Raw genomic sequence first — 24,167 nt, 5'->3', positions numbered from 1 at the left:
ACATTCTTTAGTGTTTCCCTTTTTTGGTATGGGGATATAAGTTGGTTTTTTCCAATCTGGTGGCCATTCTTGTGTTTTCCAATTTTGCTAGCATATGGTATGCATCACCTTGACAGCATCATCTTGCAAGATTTTAAACAGTTCAGCTGGGTTACCGTCATCTCCTGCTGCCTTGGTATTAGCAATGCTTCTTAAGGCCCATTCAACCTCACTCTTCAGGATGTCTGGCTGTAACTCACTGACCACACCGACAAATCTATCCCCGATATTATTATCCTTCCTATACAGATCTTCCATATATTCTTGCCACCTTTTCTTGATCTCTTCTGCTTCTGTTAGGTCCTTGCCATCTTTGTTTTTGATTATACCCATTTTTGCCTAGAATTTACCTCCGATGTTTCTGATTTTCTGGAAGAGGTCGCTTGTCCTTCCTATTCTATTTTCTTCTTCTGCTTCCGCACATTGCTTGTTTAAAAATAATTCCTTATCTCTTCTGGCTAACCTCTGGAATTTTGCATTTAATTGGGCATATCTCCCCCGATCACTGTTGCCTTTTGCTTTCCTTCTTTCTTGGGCTACTTCCAGCGTCTCAGCAGACAGCCATCTTGCCTTCTTGGTTTTCTTTTTCTTTGGGACTTTTTTTGTTGCCGCCTCCTGAACAATGTTGCGAACTTCTGTCCATAGTTCTTCCGGGACCCTACATACTAAATCTAGTCCCTTAAATCTATTCTTCACCTCCACTGCATATTCATTAGGAATATTCGTGAGCTCATATCTAACTTATCTGTGGGTCTTCCCTATTCTCTTTAGTCTGATTCTAAATTGTGCAATAAGAAGTTCGTGATCTGAACTACAGTCAGCTCCAGGTCTTGTTTTTACCGACTGTATAGATGTCTGCCACCTTTGGCTACAAAGGATGTAGTCAATCTGATTTCGGTGTCGACCATCTGGTGAAGTCCATGTATAAATTTGTCTCTTAGGTTGTTGGAAGAGAGTGTTTGTTATGCACAGTGAGTTGTCTTGGCAAAATTCTATCAGCCTATGTCCTGCTTCATTTTGTTCTCCCAGACCATGCTTGCCTGTAATTCCAGGTGTCGTTTGACTACCCACCTTAGCATTCCAGTCTCCTGTAATGAAAATAACATCTCTTTTTGGTGTATTGTCCAGTAGGTGCTGCAGATCCTCATAGAACTGATCTACTTCTGCTTCTTCAGCATCTGTGGTTGGGGCGTATATTTGGATCACTGTGATGTTAAATGGCTTACCCTGAATTCGAATTGAGATCATTCTATCGGATTTTGGATTGTATCCAAGCACTGCTTTAGCCACTTTATTATTACGAAGGCTACTCCATTTCTTCTGTGCTCCTCTTGTCCACAGTAGTAGATCTGGTGGTCATCTGATGTGAAGTAGTCCATTTCAGTTCACTGACGCTCAAAATGTCTATATTTAATCTTGACATCTCCCCTATAACCACATCCAATTTGCCCTGGCTCATACATCTTACATTCCAGGTTCCTATGGTGTGTTGGTCTTTAGAACATCGGATTCATCATTCACCACCAGCACCGTCGGCCGCTAGCCGTCCTTTCAGCTTTGAGCTAGCTGTGTCATCACATCTGGGGCTAGTTGAACTTATCCTCTGTTCCTCCCCAGAAGTATTTTGATTATCTTCCGACCTGGGAGTCCCATCTTCTGATGCTATACCGATATATCTCTGGTTGTACTTATCCATTTAGTTTTCATGGCAAGAATACTGGGGTGGGTTGCCATGACCTTCCCCGGGGATCATATTTAGTCTGACCTCTCTGCCATGACCTTCCCATCTTGGGTGTCCCTTCACGGTTTAGCTCAGGGCATCATTGAGGTGCTCAAGCTCCAGCACCACAACAAGGTAACAATCTCCTTTTCTGGAGGGAGACATGTTAGAGGTGTATAAAATTATGCAGTGTAGATAACAGTTCACACCTGTCCGAAGTGTCTCATTCCTGGTGTTGGGGACTTGGTGATTGTCCTGCATGACGTCAACATCCATGCCAAGGCTACCTCATCAGGAGCAGCTCAGGATTTCATGGCTGCCATGAAAACCAAGGCCTGGCCCAATATGTCAATGGCCCTACACATGGAGCTGGTCACACTCCAAATCTGGTGTTGGTGATAGGGTGGGAAGTTCATGGACCAATAGTGATGCAGTTTGTTTTGACTCCTTGGTCATCGTCAGACAATTTTCTGGTGACGTTTAGAGTTACAGTGACTACTCTCTGCAGGAGTGGGAAACCCATTAAGATAGCCTGCCCCTGGAGGTTTCTGGAACCCAAGGAATACCTTGAAGCCCTTGGCAAGTTTCCCGTGGGCATGGCTCATAAATTTTGTCAATACTCTAGTCATTCTGTAGAATGCAGAGGATCTGGCAGTTGACACAATCACTTCTAAGTGCTCTCTCCCAAATTGCAGAGCTCAGTTGGCCCCATGGTTTACCAGGGATCTTGGTCCGATGAAGTAGGCTGGGAGACTGCTAGAACACAAATGGCAGAGAACTCACAGTGTGTATGCTCAGACATACATGGGAACCCATTACTGGACTTATGTGGTGGCGGAGGCAAAGAAACAGTAGTTCTTCAACAGCATTGCATCTTCACAGTGTTTTCATGCATAGCTTTTTCAGATGGTACTCCATTTTGAACTGTGTGATTTAATAGAAGGACCCTTAATGGGTCACTGTGACATATTTGCAAAACATTTTTGAGTAAAAAATTCTCACATCTGGTACAACTTAGATGCTACAATTGGGACATTTCACTCAGTAAATGTGTAAAGAGAATTTATTTATTTATTGCATTTATACCCCGCCTTTTTTCCTCTTGCAAGGAACCCAAGGCGGCTTACATTATCCTCCTCCTCTCCATTTTATCCTCACAACAACAACCCTGTGAGGTGGGTTGGGCTGAGAGTGTGTGACTGGCCCAAAGTCACCCACTGAGCTTCCATGGCCGAGTGGGGACTAGAACCCGGATCTCCCAGCTCATAGTCCAACACTCTTGCCACTACACCACACTGTCTGGTTCAGTTTTGTGGGATGAATTTCAGTTGTTGCAGCCTAAGGGTGTAGACAAGATTCTTGGAGATATGTGGCCAAACACTTGTGTGCTCAATCATTACCTTTCTTGGCTGATAATATCTAGCATAGGGATTAAATGACTGAATCCAGGGAGTGATTAGTGCCTCTTTAAAAGAGGAAGTAGCCTTGACAGAGCGAGTTGTGTGACTGGTAAATCAGCAAGTGGCTAATGGTGGCGATAAAGCAGCAATCAGATCAGGATCCCTGGGGTGAGGAGAAGGTTGCAGTTTCCTCCCTTCTCCAGAAACCCTGAAGCAGGTGTGTGTGCGCCTCTCCACTCCAGAATGTTGCGTGTGTGTGCAAGCTCCTCCTACTAGGTATGGCAGAGAATTCCGCCATGGATTCCAGTGAGGCCGGATTCTAAAGAATCTGCCCCCCCAGAATCCGTGGCGGAACGGCTTCCTGCTCCCCCGCCCCCCCCCCGGCGGAATCCCCCAGGATGGAACTTACCTGGGGCGGATTTGGCTTTGGCGGCGGCAGCGGTGGCTGGTCTCCTGGCCGGCTGCGGCCGGGCTGCTGCGGCCACTATTGCCGTCCTTCCAGGCTGCCGTGATAGGCTACATAAGAATTTACGTAGCCTATAACGGCATGCCCCCCCCCAAAAAAACGGCGTACGCAAATGGCGGCAACTAAGGCGGCCGCCATTTGCGTTCCCTATTTTTCGCCGTCTTAGTCTACGTAAATATTTACATAGGCAATTACGGCGAAAAAAAGGGAACCGCAAATAGTGCCCACTACGATGATTGAGAAGAGATCCTGGCCTTCTTCTCTGTGACAACCTTTCAAGTACTTGAAGATTGCTATCATATCTCCCCTCAGTCTTCTCTTCTCAAGGCTAAACATGCCCAGTTCTTTCAGTCTGTTTTCATAAGGCTTTGTTTCCAGTCCCCTAATCATTTTTGTTGCCCTCCTCTGAACCCTCTCTTGCTTGTTTGCATCCTTCTTAAAGTGCGGTGCCCAGAACTGGACACAATACTCCAGATGAGGCCTAACCAGTGCTGAGCAGAACGGGACTAGTACTTCCCAGGATTTGGAAGCTATGCTTCTATTAATGCAGCCCAAAATAGCATTTGCCATTTTTGCAGCCACATGAAATTGTTGGCTCATATTCAGCTTGTGATCGACAACAATTCCAAGATCCTTCTCGCTTGTAGTGTGGTTGAGCCACGTATCCCCCATCTTGTAACTGTGCATTTGGATTCTTTTTCCTAGGTGCAGAATTTGGCATTTATCCCTATTAAATTTAATTCTGTTGTTTTCTGCCCAGCACCTCCAGTCTATGAAGATCACTTTGAATTTTGTTTCGGTCTTCGAAAGTATTAGCTAACCCGCTCAGTGAATGGCTTACTGAGAACATGTATCTCCAGTTTTAAAAGATTTACACTGGTTGCCAGTTCATTCCGAGCTCAATTCAAGGTGCTGATTTTAACTTTTAAATCCTTTCACAGTTTATGGCCTTGGCTTAAGGACTGCCTTCTCCTATAACCACCTACACAGATATAAGTTCTTCCACTGAAACTCTTCACACAATGCCATCAGAAATCCATTGGATGGCAACAGGAGAGGGCTTTTTCATCAGTAGCACCTGTTATTGAATTCCTTCCCCAGGGACGTTCATCTGGTACTTAATATTGTTGTTTTAACTTGCAGCTTAAAATACATTTTATTCTTTCAGACATTTTAAATAAAAACAACATAGCTTCTTTTCCCATCAGATCTAAAAAATTAAAACACTGTAATTGAGTCACCTTTCCATTCTGCTATCTGGATTGGTTTTGAAGTTGTGGTGAAGTTGGCATTTATTTGGCATTTATTGCTTGGTTTTAATTGGGGTTTTGTAGTATTTTACTTATGTTATTACACTTTATTATAATTTCTTATTGTTAACTTCTCCAGGATATATGAATATAAATAAATAAATAAATAAATAAATAAATAAATATTACTCATATAATCCATTTATACATAAATATATAAATAACATTACATATAAATGTATTTAGTTCAGCATAAAATTAACTAGATTGTTTATTAATTATCTGTCTTACAGTGGAGCCTTTTCTGCAGATACAGGAGGCGGTTTCTCTTCAACTTTCACTTTTTCCAGTTTTGCTAACATTTTTTTCCTTGCCTCTGGAATCATTTTTTCTTGCTGCCAAAGGTATACAATTACATAACAGTATTATTATTTTACTAGTCCCTTATTCAGTCACACATTTGGACATGCACATGTTTAAGCAATAGCAGTTCTTCCAGAGAATGCTAACAAAGTAAGTAGGTCTCACTTTTCCCATTGGTTAAATCTTAATACTAAATACCCAGTCCAAGAAGTGGAGTCAAGGCTTTGTTTCTCAGTTCTGCCCCTAGCCTTCGTGAAGTTACTAAGCAATATACAAAAAAAATGTTTCATATAACAAGGAAGCAGGGGGGAATGGGTGACTGTGCAGTGATCCATCCAAAGAACAAATGTGCAATACTCGTTCTTTATGCTACAATCCTATACACACTTACCTGGGAGGAAGTCTCATTGAACTCAGTGGGGTTTACTTCTGAGAAGACATGAACAGAATTACAATGTAAAGCAGTTTTCCAGCACAATCCTATGTATGTTCACTCAGTAGTAAGTCCCACTATATCCAATGGTGTTTGCGCTCCTAGTAAAAGTGTTTAGGGTTGCAGCCAGTTATTATACTCACTGATACCTCTGAATTTTTCATCTTTTGAAGTTCATCCTCCATTATCTCTTTTTCTTCTGCTAGCTTTCGAAATTCTTTTTGAATCTTCTGTAATTTCTAAGAACACAGAGAAGGAAAATTTGGGGAAAACAAATTATCCCAGCAGAGCAAGGAATATGTTAAAAAAAATGAAATTTAAGTAATGTGCTTTTTAAAGAATTGTGAAGCTATTTTTTTTTTACACTGGCACTAACAACATAATCCTATGCATGTTTACTCAGTGGTAAGTCCCACTGCGTTCAGTGGAGCTTTCTCCATATCCATAGTTAGTGCATTTAGGATTGAAGCCTGCCTGGATTGTCAGGGATTTTTTATTATATCAAAAGCCAAAAAATATAATTAAGAGAAAGATTTCTACATCTGACATACTCCGTACAAGGATTCAAATTAAAGATGCTCTCTTTCCCTACACTTACTTGCTTACTCGATCTTAAAAAGAGAACTGGTCCTTTTACCTTAAGTTAAAAGCAATTCTTTATGTCATATCCATAGATAATAATTTGTGATGGCTAACCAGCACCAGTATCCCTCTTCCAACTCCTTCCAGGTGTCTGTATCCCACAGTGTGTGCATGCCCATGTCTCTTTTCTCACAAAGGATTTCATCTTGGTATTTAACCTTTATCTTATTCCACCTATTTTACCCTGGAAACTTATAGCAAATTCTTTTCTAGAAATTTCTAGACTGAGAACTTCCATTGCTTTCAGTTTTTCTTTAAGGCAGGCAGCCTGGAATTACAAAAGCCAAGACATTTACATCTGAAAACTATTCTTATCTGTGCTCCTGGCTGAAATAATGATCTGGTTTTCAGGACACAACACCCATGGGCTGTCAGGAACAAGTAGGAAAGAGTGGGCGTGCTGTCTCCCACGTGCCCACCATTTCCGCTTCTTATCAGCAGCCAACGAGCAGTTCCTTCATTGGTTGATGAGCATGTCATCCAAATCTGGACCGCTGGATACTGACTGTTACGGTTCCTTCCTTTTTGAAGCAAAGGAGGCATTCACCATGCCCCTCCCATAGCCCAGGGTAAGCCAGGGAACATGTGACCAGGTTTTTGCATGGATCCTCCATCCTGGCTCCTGCTCCCCAGTCCACTGGTGACTGTCATATTTCCAGAGTCTGAGCCCAGCAGTTGCATGTTCAAGTGTTCTTCTGCAATATCTACTCACAAGTAAGTTTCATTCAGCAAAGATCCTTTCTAATGCTAACTGAAAGCCTCCCCTTTGCAGCTACAGCCCATTTTATTGCTTCCTGTTGATCTGGACTGGGTAATCAGATGAATGCCCTCTGAATTGCTTCTCGAACACATCTTTAAATTTCCCGTGTTAATTTCTCTTCCTACAATGGGGAGGTTTCAATTACTGATTTTCCCTGTTTCTTTTCTTAATAGCAAATATGTACTATAAGAAGTGCTACTTGGCCATTAAAGAAATAAAATACAGAGAAGTAATCTGGAATGTAACAGGCTAACAACAATATGATGAAAATGCTCCATAAAAAGTGAGTGGACAAAGGATGACAACTCCAGAGAAAAGGGGTAGCATATAAGCACCCTAACACTAAGTTAAATAAACTTAGGGCACAATCCTCCCTGGATGCCATTCAGCCTCCAAACTACAAGGCTGACAAGCATCCTATGCAGAGCGGGAGGAACGCAGAGGCAATCTCATCTCCACACTTCTCTTGCTCTGTATTTTTGCTAGATGGGCAATTTTGCCCATCTAGCTAGGCCTCTGCAGAGGGAGAGGGAAAGAGGGTGGGGAGGGCTGAGGATAGCTTGTATCCCACTTTCCCAGTCCCCTCCCTGCCCACAGAACCACTCTCTTTCCTCCTTTCCAAGACAGGTTTTGAGAACTTGGAGAGGCAACCAGTATGGTTCTTTCTGTGCCGGCTTTAGGGGAGGGGGTGGAGAGCTTGCACTCCTGGGTCCAAGCACTGTCTCCGACTTCAGATCCAGGAATCCAAATTATTCTATGACACCCCCCCCCCCGATGCTGTCTAGGGGTCATAGGATTGCTCTCTTAAGCAATTGATTTCAGTGAGCTTAAGCCTAATTGTGGCCCTTAAGATCACTGCATATTTTTGGAAACCACATAAGTTAATTTCTCTTCTTTTCCTAAAGAAATGTACTTATTGAGAATACTGCATGGTCAGCTCATGTTTAATTACAAATTCACTTCTCCAACAGATACAGTATAGGCGTTTGTTCACCAAAAATAGTATTTTGTTTTGAAAATATTGATGTTTCATCTCTTAAGAGTTTATGTACTTTTTTCTGTTCGACAGACAAAATGTGGAACTTACAGCACAGTTCCAGCTCCATCCCTAATACTGAGATATGATTAAATTTTGGAGTCAGGAATGCATAAGGAGTCTGAGAACTTTAGAGTGAGGTGAAAAAGGTAAAATGGTGGGAAAGGGGTGATAGACTGCTTGAGTTCCAGACAGTATGGAGGTGACTGAGGAATGTGAATCATGAAGCACACATCCCCAACCTTAAATACTCCCACAGTCCAGGATGCTATAAGCTTTAAAGGGTACTGACCCTGAAGCTAAAATAGTCGTGGGGCGGGGGGAGTAATTAGGATCAAAGGAAAAGTGCTATGACCCTTTTGAAACTAAAAGAGTGCTGGAGGAGGGGAGATTTAATAGGATCAAAGGAAAATACTTGTTCCTATCCTAATTTCTGCCCTATGGAATTCCCTCCTGACACACCAGGCACTATCTCTGGCTGATTGTAAAAGGGTTTTTAAAATGCATCTGTTCTTCCTAGCTTTTAATTGAAATCTCTTATGTTATTTGCTGCTGCTGTATATTTTGAATTTGTATGATTTAAACATGATTTCATTAGTATGTTTGTTTTGTTTTTATGCTGTAAGTTGTTGGGGGAAGACTGTGGTCTTGAAAGGAGGCTAAGGAATGGATTAAATAAATTTTAAAAATAATTAATTGCCCCCAAAGGTTTAAAAGTAATCTCCTTGACTACATTGGAAGTACACTGTACGTGCACCATTATTTTCTATATTATGTTTTGCATCAAATGATTGCTCTGAACATTCAAAGAAGTTTAGCAATTGCAGAATACTTACACCTTCAAGAACATCCTGTTCATTTGCAACTCTGAAAAATATGAAGATATTACATGTTTTTTTAGTTTTCTTTAAAAACCTTAAATAATTTTTACTTAAGATTCACTAACATGAGATATCATGAAAATCGGACTATTATAGATGTTCTTCACATGAAATGGAAAAAACTGTGCTCATACCATATGCATGTGAGAGCCCCATAAAGCTAAAGGGTACATGTAATAAGGATGGATGGATGAGGTGAATTCCAGTTCATGCCACTTTTACGATTTTCATTTTAAGGTCCATTTCATCCCTTTTCTACAGCAATGCATGGATTTCTTTAAAATGAAACCTGAATGAAATTCTGACCCTCCAATCGTTTTTTACCTTTATGAGATGATCAGCTACCTTTTAAAACTCCCCCCACCCCCGAACAATTAATAGTCCCTTCGAGCAGCTATGTCATGGTCCAGGACTCCAATTCATCATCTCCAGAGGATGAGACTCATGAGTTAACAGATCAGGGAGGGGGCTCGGTTACAAAAGGATGTCATGTGATTCCCATCTCCGTAGGACAGGGAAGGGGAACTGGGCGGGGGGGAAGATGCCGCCACCCAGCCCTCCATGGGCTGGATGATGTAACAGGATATTGCCATGTCCTGTCATGCCATCATTCCCACTGAAGCACCAGCTGGAGCTCCAGCAGGCACTTCGTGTCAGAGCTGCTTTGCCCACACCACATCATCCATTGGGGATGGGTGCAAGGGCAAAGTGGCTCCAGCATCTTAGCTGCTCCAGTTACCACCACACTGTGGCCACTTCTGTGTCATCACAATCCAAGCTGCTGAAACAGACCAGGACCCTTTAAAGGAGAAGGCCTCAGTCAATAGGAAGGCAGGACTAACCAACCTAAAGGAAGTAAAAACCATACTTATGGCTCAGTCACAATCTGCTGTTTGCTGGAGCAACATGCAGGCAAGCTTGTCTGGCTTCCAGTTGCAGCATCACTTGGAGCTTTCTGTGGTGCTGCTCTATTCCCCATTTCTCTTGGAAACCTGACTCATGCTTGGTCAGAATCCACTGAACCTGACTGGTTTCAAATCCTCGATGTGAACCAGACAGACCTTATAGTGCCCAAAAATGCAAGGCCCTAACTGCAACAACAGATCTCGCTGGATGAAACAGAATAAGCTAGCAAGTGTGGATCCTGCCTCACATGTTGAAAAGTAGGGATGCAAATGCCCCTAGGTTGCTATGGGACGTGGCTATGCACAATCCCACTGTACAAAAATAGATTTTAAAAAGAAAATATTTAAAAGGCAGTTGTCAGAACACCTCGTATGATTGATTGTGGTACGGATTCCTCAGGAGAACTGTTTTCTGATCTGCACATTAGTCTGTGAGGTGCAGATCAAGTGAGTTTGGCTAGGAATTGAGATTCAATCAATTCCTTCAGCAACCCTACCCTTTAAACATGAATTGGGCACACGGTAAGATTTAGTTATATGCAGCGCTTAAAGGTTTATTTGTAATTCACAGGTTTCAGTAATTTTTTGGAAAGAAGACAATTTACTTACAAAAAATAGCAACATATACTGTTGAGTTAACTGGAAATATAAGTGAGCACATTCCTTTGTAGCCACATGCTGCAGTATTGATATATAACCTGGGCATGGGTGACAAGTGGCATATGCATCAAGAATTTCTGGGTAGAAGCTAGAAGTACTAGGGCCCTAGCTGTGGCAAAGAGTCAGGCCTGCACTCCTTCCTGTCTCTCTAGTGCTGCATTGTTGCCTCCTCCCCACTTCAGCAGACTAGAAGAGAAACCAAAACACAGGTGAAAGGGCTACATATTGCAGTGTGCATTAGAGCTGCACCATCTGACTTTGACTGGATTTGTGACACATGTGCCAGAAATGGTGGCATGCCTGCCATCTTACCTAATTCTGTTCTCTTATATCGGGGTGGGTAATTTGTGACCCTCCAGACATTTTGGCCTACAACTTCTATGATCCCTCACCATTGACTATGCTGGCTAGGGGTAATGGGAGTTGTGGCCCACCAGATGTTTTGGCCTACTAGTTGCCTACCTCTGTCTTATATGTCGTTGGCTGATGGTAGGTTCTAGACCACAAAACGTTTTGCCACAATATAATTGTTAATATTTCAGATAGCACAGGAATCTCTGCTATACCATACTAACATGCGAACCCTATGGAATTTTTCCTCAAAATCGACAGTCTAGGCACAATCTATAGTAGTTGAACTGCACTGTCCCCATTGATTTCAGTGCTACTTCTGCTAGAGATGTTTCCAAAGGATTTCCCCTTCTATCAATGAAGAGAGCTACAACAGTCAAAAAAATAATAGGAAAGCAAGTCCACAAACATATGTGTGTGTGTATATATATATATATATATATATCCATCCATCCATATCCCCATGTTCATTTATGAGGATAAATAACAATTAAAGGTGTTGTTACCACTATTTATTTATTTATTTATTTATTTCTATACCGCCCAATAGCCGAAGCTCTCTGGGCAGTTCACAAAAATTAAAACCAAACGGCACACAATAAAACAATTTAAAATATATAGAACACTAAAACCACAATATAACAATACAACCACAATAAAACCTAGCGGCAGTGCAGGAATTTAAAATACAGATTTAAAACAGCAAAGCTAAAAGTCTAGAAAGCTAAAATGCTAAAATGCCTGGGAAAATGAAAAGATCTTCACCTGGCGCCGAAAGGAATACAATGTAGGTGCCAGGCAAACCTCACTAGGGAGCTCATTCCACAGCTGGGGTGCCACAGCAGAAAAAGCCCTCCTCCTAGTAACCACCCACCTCACTTCCTGTGGCAGGGGCTCACAGAGAAGGGCTGCTGGGGATGACCTTAAGGTCCAGGCAGGCACATATGGGAGGAGGTGATCCTTCAAATAACCTGGCCCCAAGCCGTTAAGGGCTTTAAATGTTAATACTAGCACTTTGAGTCGGGCCCGGAAATGGACTGGAAATGGACAGTATTGGACATTTACGTAGCCTATCATGGCTGATTTAAAAAACAACAACAACATGCGCGTACACAAATGGTGGCGCCCATGGGCGCCGCCATTTACGTTCCTTATTTTGATACGTCTTAGTCTATGTAAACATTTACGTAGACTAAGACGGCGAAAATAAGGGGAACGCAAATAGTGTAGACGCTACACTATTTGCGTTTCCCTTATTTTCGCCATCTTAGTCTACGCAGCCTATCAGGGCTGACTGCAGGGACGCAAACGGCGGCGGCTACGGCTGCCGCCATTTGCGGACCCGGCCGGCCAGGATTCGGGGGGGGAGGGGGGAGCGCCTCCCCCCCGGCCAGAATTTTTTGGGGGGAGGGAGAGAGCGCCCCCCCCAGCCAGAATTTTGGGGGGAGGGACGGAGCGCCTCCCCCCCACCGCAAATCAATTTCGTTAAAAGGTAAGTGACTTTCGTACATCCCTATTCAGATCACAAACTTCTTATTGCACAATTTAGAATCAGACTAAAGAGAATAGGGAAGACCCACAGATCAGTTAGATATGAGCTCACGAATATTCCTAATGAATATGCAGTGGAGGTGAAGAATAGATTTAAGGGACTAGATTTAGTATGTAGGGTCCTGGAAGAACTATGGACAGAAGTTCGCAACATTGTTCAGGAGGCGGCAACAAAAAACGTCCCAAAGAAAAAGAAAACCAAGAAGGCAAGATGGCGGTCTGCTGAGACACTGGAAGCAGCCCAAGAAAGAAGGAAAGCAAAAGGCAACAGTGATAGGGGGAGATATGCCCAATTAAATGCAGAATTCCAGAGGCTAGCCAGAAGAGATAAGGAATTATTTTTAAACAAGCAATGTGCGGAAGCGGAAGAAGATAATAGAATAGCAAGGACAAGAGACCTCTTCCAGAAGATTAGAAACATCAGAGGTCAATTCCAGGCAAAAATGGGTATGATCAAAAACAAAGATGGCAAGGACCTAACAGAAGCAGAAGAGATCAAGAAAAGGTGGCAAGAATATCCGGAAGATCTGTATAGGAAGGATAATAATATCGGGGATAGATTTGATGGTGTGGTCAGTGAGCTAGAGCCAGACATCCTAAAGAGTGAGGTTGAATGGGCCTTAAGAAGCATTGCTAATAACAAGGCAGTGCTAATAACAAGGCAGCAGGAGATGACGGTATCCCAGCTGAACTGTTTAAAATCTTGCAAGATGATGCTGTCAAGGTGATGCATGCCATATGCCAGCAAATTTGGAACACACAAGAATGGCCAACAAGATTGGAAAAAATCAACTTATATCCCCATACCAAAAAAGGGAAGCACCAATGAATGTTCAAACTATCGAACAGTGGCACTTATTTCACATGCCAGTAAGGTAATGCTCAAGATCTTGCAAGGTAGACTCCAGCAATTCATGGAACGAGAATTGCCAGATGTACAAGCTGTATCCTGAGTTATTTCCCCAATCCACATATTTCCTGTACCATCTCAGCTACCTTTTCCCACCTCACAGGTATACCCAAATGTCCAGGGCTGGCCCCAAGACATTTTGCTGACTTGAGGCAGAGCAGCAAATGTCACCTTCCACACTCCCATCCCAGTCACAATGCACAGTAGTACACAGTGCCAGTCACGTTGTTTCATCCTCTGAGGCAGGGAATCCTACAAGCACCTCTGCCCTTCCCTGACAGTGAAAATACAATAATAAGTAATGAATTAAATAATGAATAATTTGCTGCTTTGTCATGACATCTCAAATCAGCTATCTGAAGCACCTTCCTCAGTCTCTAAATTGAGTGAGAGAGAGAGAGAGAGAGAGAGAGACAGACAGACAGACAGACAGACAGAGAGACAGAGAGAAGTAAACTGTCTCCTAAGGATGCCCCTATTTGTAAAAAGGGATATATGGACAGGGGAGAGGAGGGCATCTGGGTTTGTTTGTTTGTTTGTTGTTGTTGTCTAACTGAAGCAGAAGGTTTGAAGGGAAGGGCAGCAGGAAGGGAAGTACGTGTAGGCAAAAAGTCAACTAGTCCAGGGGGATCAAATGCAACAGGGCTCCTTTACCTTTATTTCAGCAAGTGCCATTTTTCCCCAGTTACATAAAAAGCAACGTCTTTCAAAATAACATTCTGTACAGTGGACTCCAATCCATGAAAGCTTATTATGCAACAGTAAATTTGTGAGTCTTTATGATGCCACAAGGCATTGTGGCTTTCGAACACAAAAGAGCAAGAAGCCCCGATCCTCCTCCCACATCTATTCACTTTTCTCTAGCCTAGTGCAAACGCCTATTGCCAAGGAGGACCATGCACCCACCAGAATCTAGACACATGTATCATGAAAAAAGCAGCTGCACCCCAGAAAGATGATTGCAGAGCCAAGGGGCTCCAGACACAATCAAGCAAGCCAGTAAGCCAGGGCAAGCCATACACTCATATATTACTTTGCCCCAAATTCAGGCATTGCTGCTCATTCAAACCCTTTTTACAAGCAAACCCACTTCTATTTTCCCCCAAGGTATGAGGCCTGGGCCAGCTTGGAGGAAGCAACAGATGAGGAAGGCCTCTGGCACTCCATTTGATATGTGAGCAGCCCATGTGCCTACTCTTTCTGTTGTCAGGGCCTCACTACCTACAGTGGCCTAGGGCACAAGTACAATTGCCCAGTAGCAATTGGCTGGGCAGATCTCTGCAGAGTCAGGTATACTGCAAGAAAGCTGAGTGACAGTGGTGCTGTTAGGCAATTTTGGACTCTGGACTTAATTAAAATAACGAGCAGACTGTGGAAGGAAAGATGGCAGTCTCCCTTCTAGTTTGAAAAGCTGGTGCCTTCATGCTACACTCCCTATTAGTCTGCTAAGGGAGTGAGTCCTAAGGTCTCCAAGTAACTGCAAGGCTAGTGAGCTCCGAGGGAAGAAGTAAGCTTGTACTAAGACAGACTGATCTCAGAAGCTAAGCAGAGTCAGCCCTGGTTAGTACTTGGATGGGAGATCACCTCGGAATCGGGCTTCCTGCACTGAGCAGAGGGTTGGACTTGATGGTCTTGTAGGCCCCTTCCAACCCTATGATTCTATGATAGCAATTGGCAAAGCTCTAAAGGGCACAGTTCAGAAGATCTGGGGCCCTTATCCCCATGGGCCCCATCTTACACCACCCATGAGTAACAGACTTAGGATTGGTGTCCACACCAATGTCAGCTCCCACAGTAAGACCTGAAGCATAGTGGAATGATTACAACAGGCCTGCTTGGTAAAGGCATGACATAAGGAATCAACTTTGTGACCTTCAAGGCACAAGAGACAAATTTGCTTAGGCGAGATCTTTGGCCAGACAGCTGGGGCTGCATTATTGCATTCGCTATCCTGCAATCTTTTGTGTTGCTGATCAAGATCAGTTAAAGACATTTCAATCACCTGATGCAGCTGAGTCTTTTCTTACAGGGGCATTCGCACCCTGGATTCTTCAGGTGCCTCCTTAGTCCCCTAAGAAGTTGAATGCTAATGTTTATGCTATCTAAGTAGATAAAGCTCCAGGTATTTGGCCACTTGTTCCAGTCTCTTTTTTTTCTTTTCTCTTTACTATTTTTTTCATATGCTACTTATATATACTTAATATTTTATATGCTAACCCTCTAATATACCCATTTATTTCCAGATTAGTATATGTATTTAATAATAGTGAGTAGAGATTGGTTGCAGGATTGTTTCATTCTCTTACTAGAAGCCAGACTTTCTTTTTTTGACTTTTTGTTTTTCTTTTTACAGCATTTTCATTATATTTGGGGGGGTCTTTTTTTGGTGAGGGATGTCAGTACTATGAAGGATACTTGCTTTTTCTTTTTCTTTTATTACCAATTCAGTTTTTTAGTTGTTTTGTGAGTTTTAGCATAATAAATATTACTAATAATTTTGAGGGGAATATATTGATAAGGTAATCACCAAGATTAATGTATATGGACCTCATAACTCTCTAATAACCATGTAATAAGTCTCCGGTTATGTTTCATGAACATTTTAGTAAATTAGTTGATATTGCTTATGATTACTTGTCTATGGGCATGGACGTTAACGAGATTTCATTTTAGATCCATTGTTGGATAGGAGTATGCCTCCTCCTAAGAGGCAAACGGTGGTGAGATCTACACTTCAGGCTTACATGGCTAAGCTTAGTTTGATTGTCGCTTGCTGAATTTTGCATCCTAGCAAGAGAGACTACACCTTTATTTCACCTGTCCATCATAACTGCTTTTGGTTAGATTATTTTTTGGTTTCAACTTCCAATTGGAGATGGCATTGTGATCGGCTCTTCGCTGAGTCTCTCCCGAGTTTCAGCTTTAAAATTACCTCTTCGGGGTTGTTGTGTTATCTGGGTATTTGCAGTTAAACTCACTTAAGCTTTTGTTTTCTGTTTCCACATTCATATTTGCTTGTTGTGCTTTTGGAAGTGAGAGGACGATGGCAACATCGAGGAGGAAGAAAGGCTTGGGAACGTCACCTACCCCTCCCAATCTCCCCCCCCCCCCGCAAAGGTTTCTAAAGATGCGGGAGAGGGAGAGGAGTTGCTTGCTTTGATAAAAACCCTGTCTTTGTAGTTATCAGTGCAGTCAAAGAAGCTTGAAACAATTCAGGATTCCTTCACTACCCTTCAAGGGTCTGTGGATTCGATGAATATTTGTCTTCAAAAGATGGAGTCGAAAGTTAATGCACTTGAAGACCAGGTTACTGCTCATGAAACTGCTATGGATGCCTCTCATAATGTTCTGTCTGCTAAAATTTCTCAAATGGAGGCCTTTGCTCGGAGAGCTAACCTCCGTGTTCTTGGTTTTAAAGATCTGGCTACAGGTGTCCATCTTGCTGAATTCATGGATAAATTTCTGTTTGAGTTATTGGCTTTGTCTTCCGATTTTCCACTAGATATTGAGCATGCTTATTGTGTTCCTGGTTCTACATGAAGCATCAGAGGAGGTCCTGTTATCGTTCAATTTTTACATGCCTCTACGAAAAATTATCTTATGCATTTAGCAAGAGAGCGGGGTGAGCTTCGGTGGGGCCAGCAAACAACAAGATTATGCTCTTCCTGATTATACTAAAGAAATCGCTGATAGAAGAACACAATTTACCAAGGCAAGAAATCTGGCAAAGCAAATTAACTTGCAATATCATATCAAATATCCTGCCACATTTTACTTTTTTTTTTTAAGGCTAGATGAAGACGTTTTTACGTTCTGATGCTGCAGAATCATTTCTCAATGGCATTAAAATCAAACAATTTGCTTTTGTTTTTTCAATGTTTAACATGACTTCATGGAATGTCAAGGGACTGTGAAATATAAACAAACAGAAAAGAGTTCTTACCAAGTTAAAAGAGCTTAATGTTGACATGGCCTTCTTACAAGAAACTCATTTGATGGCTGCAGATTGGCAGATGTTGCAAAAGGATTGGGGTGGGGAGGCCTATGTCACAGACACTTCAACACAGTGTAGAGGGGTTGCTAACTGATGGAGGTGTAATGCAGTCAATGCTTCTTTTATTCATGTTTTGGAAATGCCCAATGGCCGCCTCCTTTTGGGAGGAAGTTGTTGTATGGATAAATTTTGTATTGGAAAGCTCTTTAATATTTACTGATGTAAATGTTCCCTTAAATTACTTACCTGCTTCTTGGAACGTAACACATGGTCAGCATAAATGGATTTTTCACACCCTTTTGCTTGCTAAAAGACTGATACTACGATATTGGAAGGATAAAAGCTCACCACCTATAACACAGTGGACTGAAGACTTAACAACACTAGCAACATTTGAAAGAGTGGTATATAGGCATAACTTCCAAATGGACTTATATGCGGATATTTGGTTTGCTTTTACTGACGTTTATGTCTAACCTTTTTTTTCTCCTCTCTTCCCTTTTCTCTCTCTCTCTCTCTCTCTCTCTCTCAAATATTGTAATTTTAGAAATTGAGGATTTTGAATATGTTGTTGTATTTTTATTTGTATTTCATTCCTTTTTTAAGGTTTTGTAATGTTTACAGTTTGTTTTGTAAAAATTCACAATAAAAGGTTAATTTTAAAAAATCAAAAAAGAGTATTTTTTGGTTTCTACGTCTTTTTTACACCAAATAAATGCTTGTAAGATTGATTCACTATGGTTTCAGACCATGCCCCAATTTGTTTTCTGTTGCAATTTTCAGATTTGCCCAGGCAACCTGGTCTCTGGTGTTTTAATATTTCTCTTCTCAGTAAATAGGTGTTTAAATCACAGATCTCTGCTGAGTTACTCAACTATTTTGAAATCAATGAGGGTGGCATTAGCTCTGGTGCCACTGAGTGGGAAGTCTGCAAAGCTTTTATACATGGCTGAATTATTGCCTATGTATCTCACAAGAAAAAAAAAATCAAAACAATGCAAAAATTACGTCTGAATAATAATTTTAATCTTCTTTTAACCCAGTTTGCCACTTGCCCAACTCTTCAACTTTATCAGGATTTGCAGAACATTAAATATGAATTAAATAATATTCTTTCAAAACATGTGGAATTGCCTTAACCTGTTTATGGCAGGTATATATTGGGAAAATGAGGGGCGTCTAGATAAGATTCTGGCACATTGTCCTAAGCTGCAAAAGCATAGACATTTTATTTCAGCTATTAAAGATAAGAGTAATAAAACATACACCTCTCCTACAGATATACATTTATAATTTTTAAAGATTTATTCTGACTTGTATAGTACAGGTAGTGAAACATTGCAGCAGGACATAGATCTTTTTTTTCTCTCAAAAATCTTCTGTGCCTAGATTCTTCACAATGGCAGTTTGGTTTGGCTCCTTTGTGTATAGGAGACATTATGAAAGCAATTGTAAGTATGAATATTGGGAAATCACCTGGTCCAGACAGTTTTCCAATTGAATGGTATAAAACATTTTTCAACTTGTTAGTTACAAAACTTCATCGTCTTCATAATAATATCTTTGAATCTGGCTCCCTTTCTTCTTCATCCAGTTCTACCAAGTAAACTGTAAAAGTGCTTTGCACAGACACCCCTGAACTTGTTTGTCTAAACTGGGCAGGCTTCATCCATTTAGGGAGAGCTACTATGCCACTCACTACACCTGCAAATTTCATCCAATTCTGTCAAAAAGTTTTTTAAAATAGTAATTTGTTCATTTTCCCTTGTAAGTCACACATGAAACCTCCAATTTTCTGAAGTGAGGTTCTGACTTAGCCCCAAGGTGAAGTGGGTCATGCCCAAAGCAGTCTGAGATGAACTGGCCCACTTTCTGAAGCCCTGAAGTGGGATCCATACTGAACCTTGTCTTCAGTGCACATCCCAGCATGTGTATATATGAACAGCTTAGGAATTTTATTGCATTAAGTTGTATGTAAGTATTACTAATAAATGAATAAATGTGCATAAATAGCAAGAAGAAAGGAAGAACAGTGGGTATCACTACCACTGTGCCTGCACAGGCACAGATCATGCCCTTTATGTACATAATGCATTAAAACTGTAATGCATTAAAACAGTAGATTCTTCTACGTAAAATGCCATATACATTATTTACCTGTGTAACTTATTTGTTTGTCGTTCAAATACTTTCATTATTTCTACCATACGATTGTTCATTGTTTCCATCGTTTCTGTACAAAAAGGTAAGTTATTTAGCTATTAGGTTTATGGTCTTCATTTTGCCCCAGAAATATGTCTCCACAATGACTTCAACCAATTCCAAGTTAATAACACAATTTAAAATAATTATATCTGAGAGCTTATAGAATAACTATATAACACACAAACATATAAGTGTAGGATTTAACAGAAGCTATAGGTCATCAAGTATCCATCAAGACCAGAATTCCCCACACCCTGCACACGGAATGTCACGAGTAAAGGAGAACTTGTAAAAGCAAGACTTTTTGTTCAATTACTTGCAAGAAGGTATGGGTTGAGCAGGGCCACCTTGACCTGCAACTCAAACCTTTGCCACCACCACCTCATCCTGCCCTTCATGAACCCACCCAAACCCCTTCAGGGTGAACCAAGGAATACTTCTGAATCTCTACCCTGCAACTATTTAAATTATGGTGTGAAAAGAGCAAAAAGAAATATTTATCATGCAAGACATAACTCTAGGTCATGGGGAAAGATACACAAACATACACAATTCAGGCTTGCAGTATGCCACAGGAGATGGCAAAGGGACCACCGCGCCTCAATAACTGCTAATTATTCTTACTTGTAGGTAAACTCCCGTCTGACCAAGATGTGGTGATGATTTAGATCAGAAGCGTACAACCTGCAGCCCAGGGGCTGCATATGGTCCCCCAAGTATGCCCTGACACACCCACACACCCATACCAAATTCCCCACCGCTTTTACTCTCCAGTCCTTTCCTGACCACGGGTACTGTTAAGGACAGATATTAGCCCAGTTGAGGATACTGCTGCGCCCAGGTTCTCAGGGATATGATCAACGAACAAGGGTTCAAATGCAATACGCAAGGTTAGATATAATAAGGGTAAGGTTCCAGGATGATCAGCATGGGGGAAGAGTCCAAAAACAAGATGACACAAAGCTCAGGTCAGATACCAGTTAAGAAAGCAAAAAGTGGTTAGTATTTTAGAGAGCTTTGAGTGGCCTACACTAGAAACCAAACAAACTCTGTATGTTGCTGCAATAACTGGCAGACTCTAACTGAGCCTTAAATGGGACTTGGGCTTCCTAGAGGCTGCTAGCTCCTCTCACACACTGCATGGGGCCTTCTCCCTTAAAGGGGCCATGTTTGCATTTGAAACCTTTGGCTGAAATGGCATGGAGGCAATTGGGATGGGGTGGCAGCTTCAGAGCTGGGGTCCTCAAAATCTGATGGCAATGTGGCCTCCTCTGGAAGCAGGGGGGCTGGTCCCAGGGGCTCTTCTGGGGCTGAGGGCTCTGAGAAGAGAGGGAGCAGTCTATATCAAAGGCTTTGCCTTCTGAGGATGGGGAATCAAAAGCCTGGGTCATAACACAGCTCCCCCAAGAGTTTCATACAGATTGCTCTCTTCTCAGCACAGCTAGAAGTGACAAAAGAACAATTTCTATCAAGATCTCTATGGAGGGAGTGAAGAGAAGGTTCTCCACTCCCTCCCCCAGGGATCCTCATACAAATCACTGGTATATGTGTTTCTGTGTGTGTGCAGGTAGATATGCAGCCCTCAAGGCCATAAAGGTTGTACACCCCGATTTAGATGTTAAGCATGAGAATATAACTCTACTGAGTACTCCAATGAGATTTGTTCTTGTTAAGCACAGTTCTAGTGAACTGAATAGTCTTGGACACCTCAAGTAGAAAGAAAAATACTTCCTAAAGTCTTACAGGTAGACAATTAAGTGATATAAATGTTCTAACAGCAATAATCAATGGATGTCTTAAATTCATAAATATATCAGGTTCAACCCAGTCTACCAGAGGCACAGTTCCAATGAACAGAGCAATCCCCAGATAACATATTGGAGCCCAGCCCCACCACCCTTTTAGGGTATGCTCATACTGGTATCATACCAGGTCCTTACAGGGAATGAGATGTGCATGCTTCCCATAAACCTGTTCACTCAACCCCCTCTGCTTGATCAAGGAAAATGAAACAAATGAGGTGTCTTGCTCATGGTTATTCTAGAGTGAATGTTCAATAATTTCACTTTTTAAATAGTTAATTATTACACTTACATTTGAAATTTTAAAATTACTTCTAGGAACCCCAATTTTAAAATAGACAGTATTCCATTCAAGGATAAACACAAGGCAAAAATTTAAATAATGAGCAAAATATATTCCTCCCATGTGCAACATATATACAGTAGTTGCTTGCATTGAGCCCTGTAACTCCCATCTCCCATTAGTTCTTTGTGTGGCATGTGGTAGGTGCAGTGCCATGCAGTCAGCCCTTACTGTCAACAAGAGGTGAAGATACATCTTCTATACACAGATCCAATGGTCCTGCTCATCCCTACAGCTGCATGCACAACCTGCTTATGCTCAGACCAAAAGTAGCTTGTATGCACAGCCCTGATAAAAAGTGAAGATGTTGAATCTATGTATTAGAGGTACACATGGTCCTCCCGTTGACAATAATAGTTGAGCCAAGGCCTGTGGAGGGTGAATTAAAGGATTCAATAGAAATCCTCCATGTGCAACTCTTTGATGATATAATTATGCCCTGTATTGGCTGACTGAATCAACAATTCCACACTGCACACTAACCACTCCAGTAAAATCACCAGGTAACGCATGGTTCCTGGTCATGTGATGGCCCCACATGCCATGGTTCTGCTACCCCACCCCCCATAGTTACCCTAACCACCCTCCCCCCATGTGCATGTGAATAGGCCCTTTAAGTCTCAGGGATTTCAATTAGAGAATCTCCCAGTTGAACCACTAGAACTTAAACTTGGTTAATGTTGGCTGGATCACGACCTAAGAATTCAACTATGGTTTTTCATACTTCAGTGACATTTCAAGTTCTGAAGCTCTTACGTGGTTGTCCTGTATCATCTTGGAAAACCTGTACCATATTCATCACATCCTCAGTTGCATGTTTCATTGCAAGTTCTGAAACAGAATTATTTTGTAACTATTCAGTTACAACTATATTTTATAGTTCTTCAAATGCATACAATTAATGCACTAGCAAAATCATTTTTTAAAGAATAAACCTGTTGTACAATGGAAGGCTTTTTTCCCTTATCCATAATGGCTGAGTTTAAAACCTAGTAAAATGGTTATGTAAACTGACTTAGTTCTGAGATAAGAGTTATCAAGTTAACAAGCCACCATGTGGACGCTCAGACAACATGCTAACTCATGGTTCAACAACAACCCACACTCAACTACTGAGTGTGGTTTAGCATGTTGTCTGAACAGCCCCATAGGCTTGGTGGCCTTCCAATCTAACCCACAACCCTAAAGCATGATCTTCCACACTTAATCTTTCATATGAATTAACCTCACCATCCAGATAACAGCAAAGATGTTGAGAGCAAAAGCAGAAACAGATTAATCTTAATAGGAGTCTCAAGAAATGATTCAATGTGCAGATTTCAGGCAGCAGCAGTTTACATGCTAGTCTACCACCCATCCAGCTTCCTAATCCTGGCCTGATAAGTACACAAGACTGAGTAAGGGCTTTGGGGAAATGCCCTGCTTCACCGATTTAGATTCTTTGTGCAGGGCTGCTATTAAAGGCACAGACATAGGATGAGAAAAATGATGGAAAGTGTACTTCCCTGCCCACAGCTCACAGCATCTCCTATTTCTAACTACTTTCTAGGTACTTCATTTGAATTGCGCCTTCAAAGCCTTATTAAAAGAATGTAACAGCTACAGTGTCGAGAAAAGACACACATGACCTATTTTTCTATAAGTCATGCTGCATTTGAATGGCTTAGTACCCCCACTGGAAGTTGGCAGCAGTCTTATCCACTCTATGCCACTTCTTCCATGGCTCTCATTTCCTTGATTCCATGCCTCCACCAAATATTGCTTCTCCAAGTCCATGGTTTATTTGATTAATTTTGTTTTTAAGACAAAGATAAAAAATATATTGCATGATTATGAAAATTATGAAACAAAATGATAGTGATTTTAACAAAACATATGTCTGATGTTCCAAATACATCAAGAAGAAAACCCACTCCATTCTTTTCCAAGGCCCTGATTTTCACCAAGTCAGTCCTGCTTCATTCAGCCACCCTAGCATCCATCCAGCATACTTCACTGCCCAGCACTGTTATTTCTCCCCAATCTACCCACACCCATGTTCTTTCTTACCATATTTATCTTTTGCTGCCTTAGGTTCCATGTTAAGTCATAATTCTTACCTTCAATAATATTTTTTGGATCTTTTAGAGTAGGAGGCAGTGGACTTACTGGTCTTTTCTTTTCTCTGTCAAATGTTAAATATAATTTTACAAAATTAATGTCTATTCAAATTTCTAAAAATTATTTCTAACTTTATATAATGTTTATATTTTAATTTATATCCCAAAACTGGATATTATATCATAGGAAACATTTTTTGCTTAATCTTTACTGTTCAGGAAACAGACTGAGAAGATACATAGTCAGCCAAACAAACAAATACATTGGTTTGGTGTGAGAATTTCTGTTGATAGATATTATTTGGCACATGACATGTCCTTATTGATTAGGCTTCCTATACAGATTCCTTCTTTTTA

At 41.4% G+C, this 24,167-nt stretch overlaps 1 protein-coding gene across 1 annotated transcript in view; it reads right to left on the bottom strand.

Annotated features, from left to right (window-relative positions):
* CCDC7 (coiled-coil domain containing 7) overlaps positions 1–24,167 on the bottom strand; it is a 360,733-nt gene that overhangs the window by 274,782 nt on the left and 61,784 nt on the right. Inside the window, exons 9-14 of the mRNA XM_084859830.1 lie at positions 23,811–23,875; positions 22,468–22,542; positions 19,519–19,594; positions 8,946–8,976; positions 5,815–5,910; positions 5,167–5,270 (exon numbers count right to left, since the gene is read on the bottom strand). Of these exons, the coding sequence (XP_084715956.1) occupies positions 5,167–5,270; positions 5,815–5,910; positions 8,946–8,976; positions 19,519–19,594; positions 22,468–22,542; positions 23,811–23,875 (447 nt within the window). The remainder of the gene's footprint in view (positions 1–5,166; positions 5,271–5,814; positions 5,911–8,945; positions 8,977–19,518; positions 19,595–22,467; positions 22,543–23,810; positions 23,876–24,167) is intronic.

This window comes from Heloderma suspectum, chromosome 5, assembly GCF_057233095.1.
Source record: "Heloderma suspectum isolate Gila_16-S chromosome 5, 16-S_ref, whole genome shotgun sequence".
NCBI lineage: Eukaryota > Metazoa > Chordata > Lepidosauria > Squamata > Helodermatidae > Heloderma > Heloderma suspectum.
This window is presented reverse-complemented; position numbering and strand designations above follow the sequence as displayed.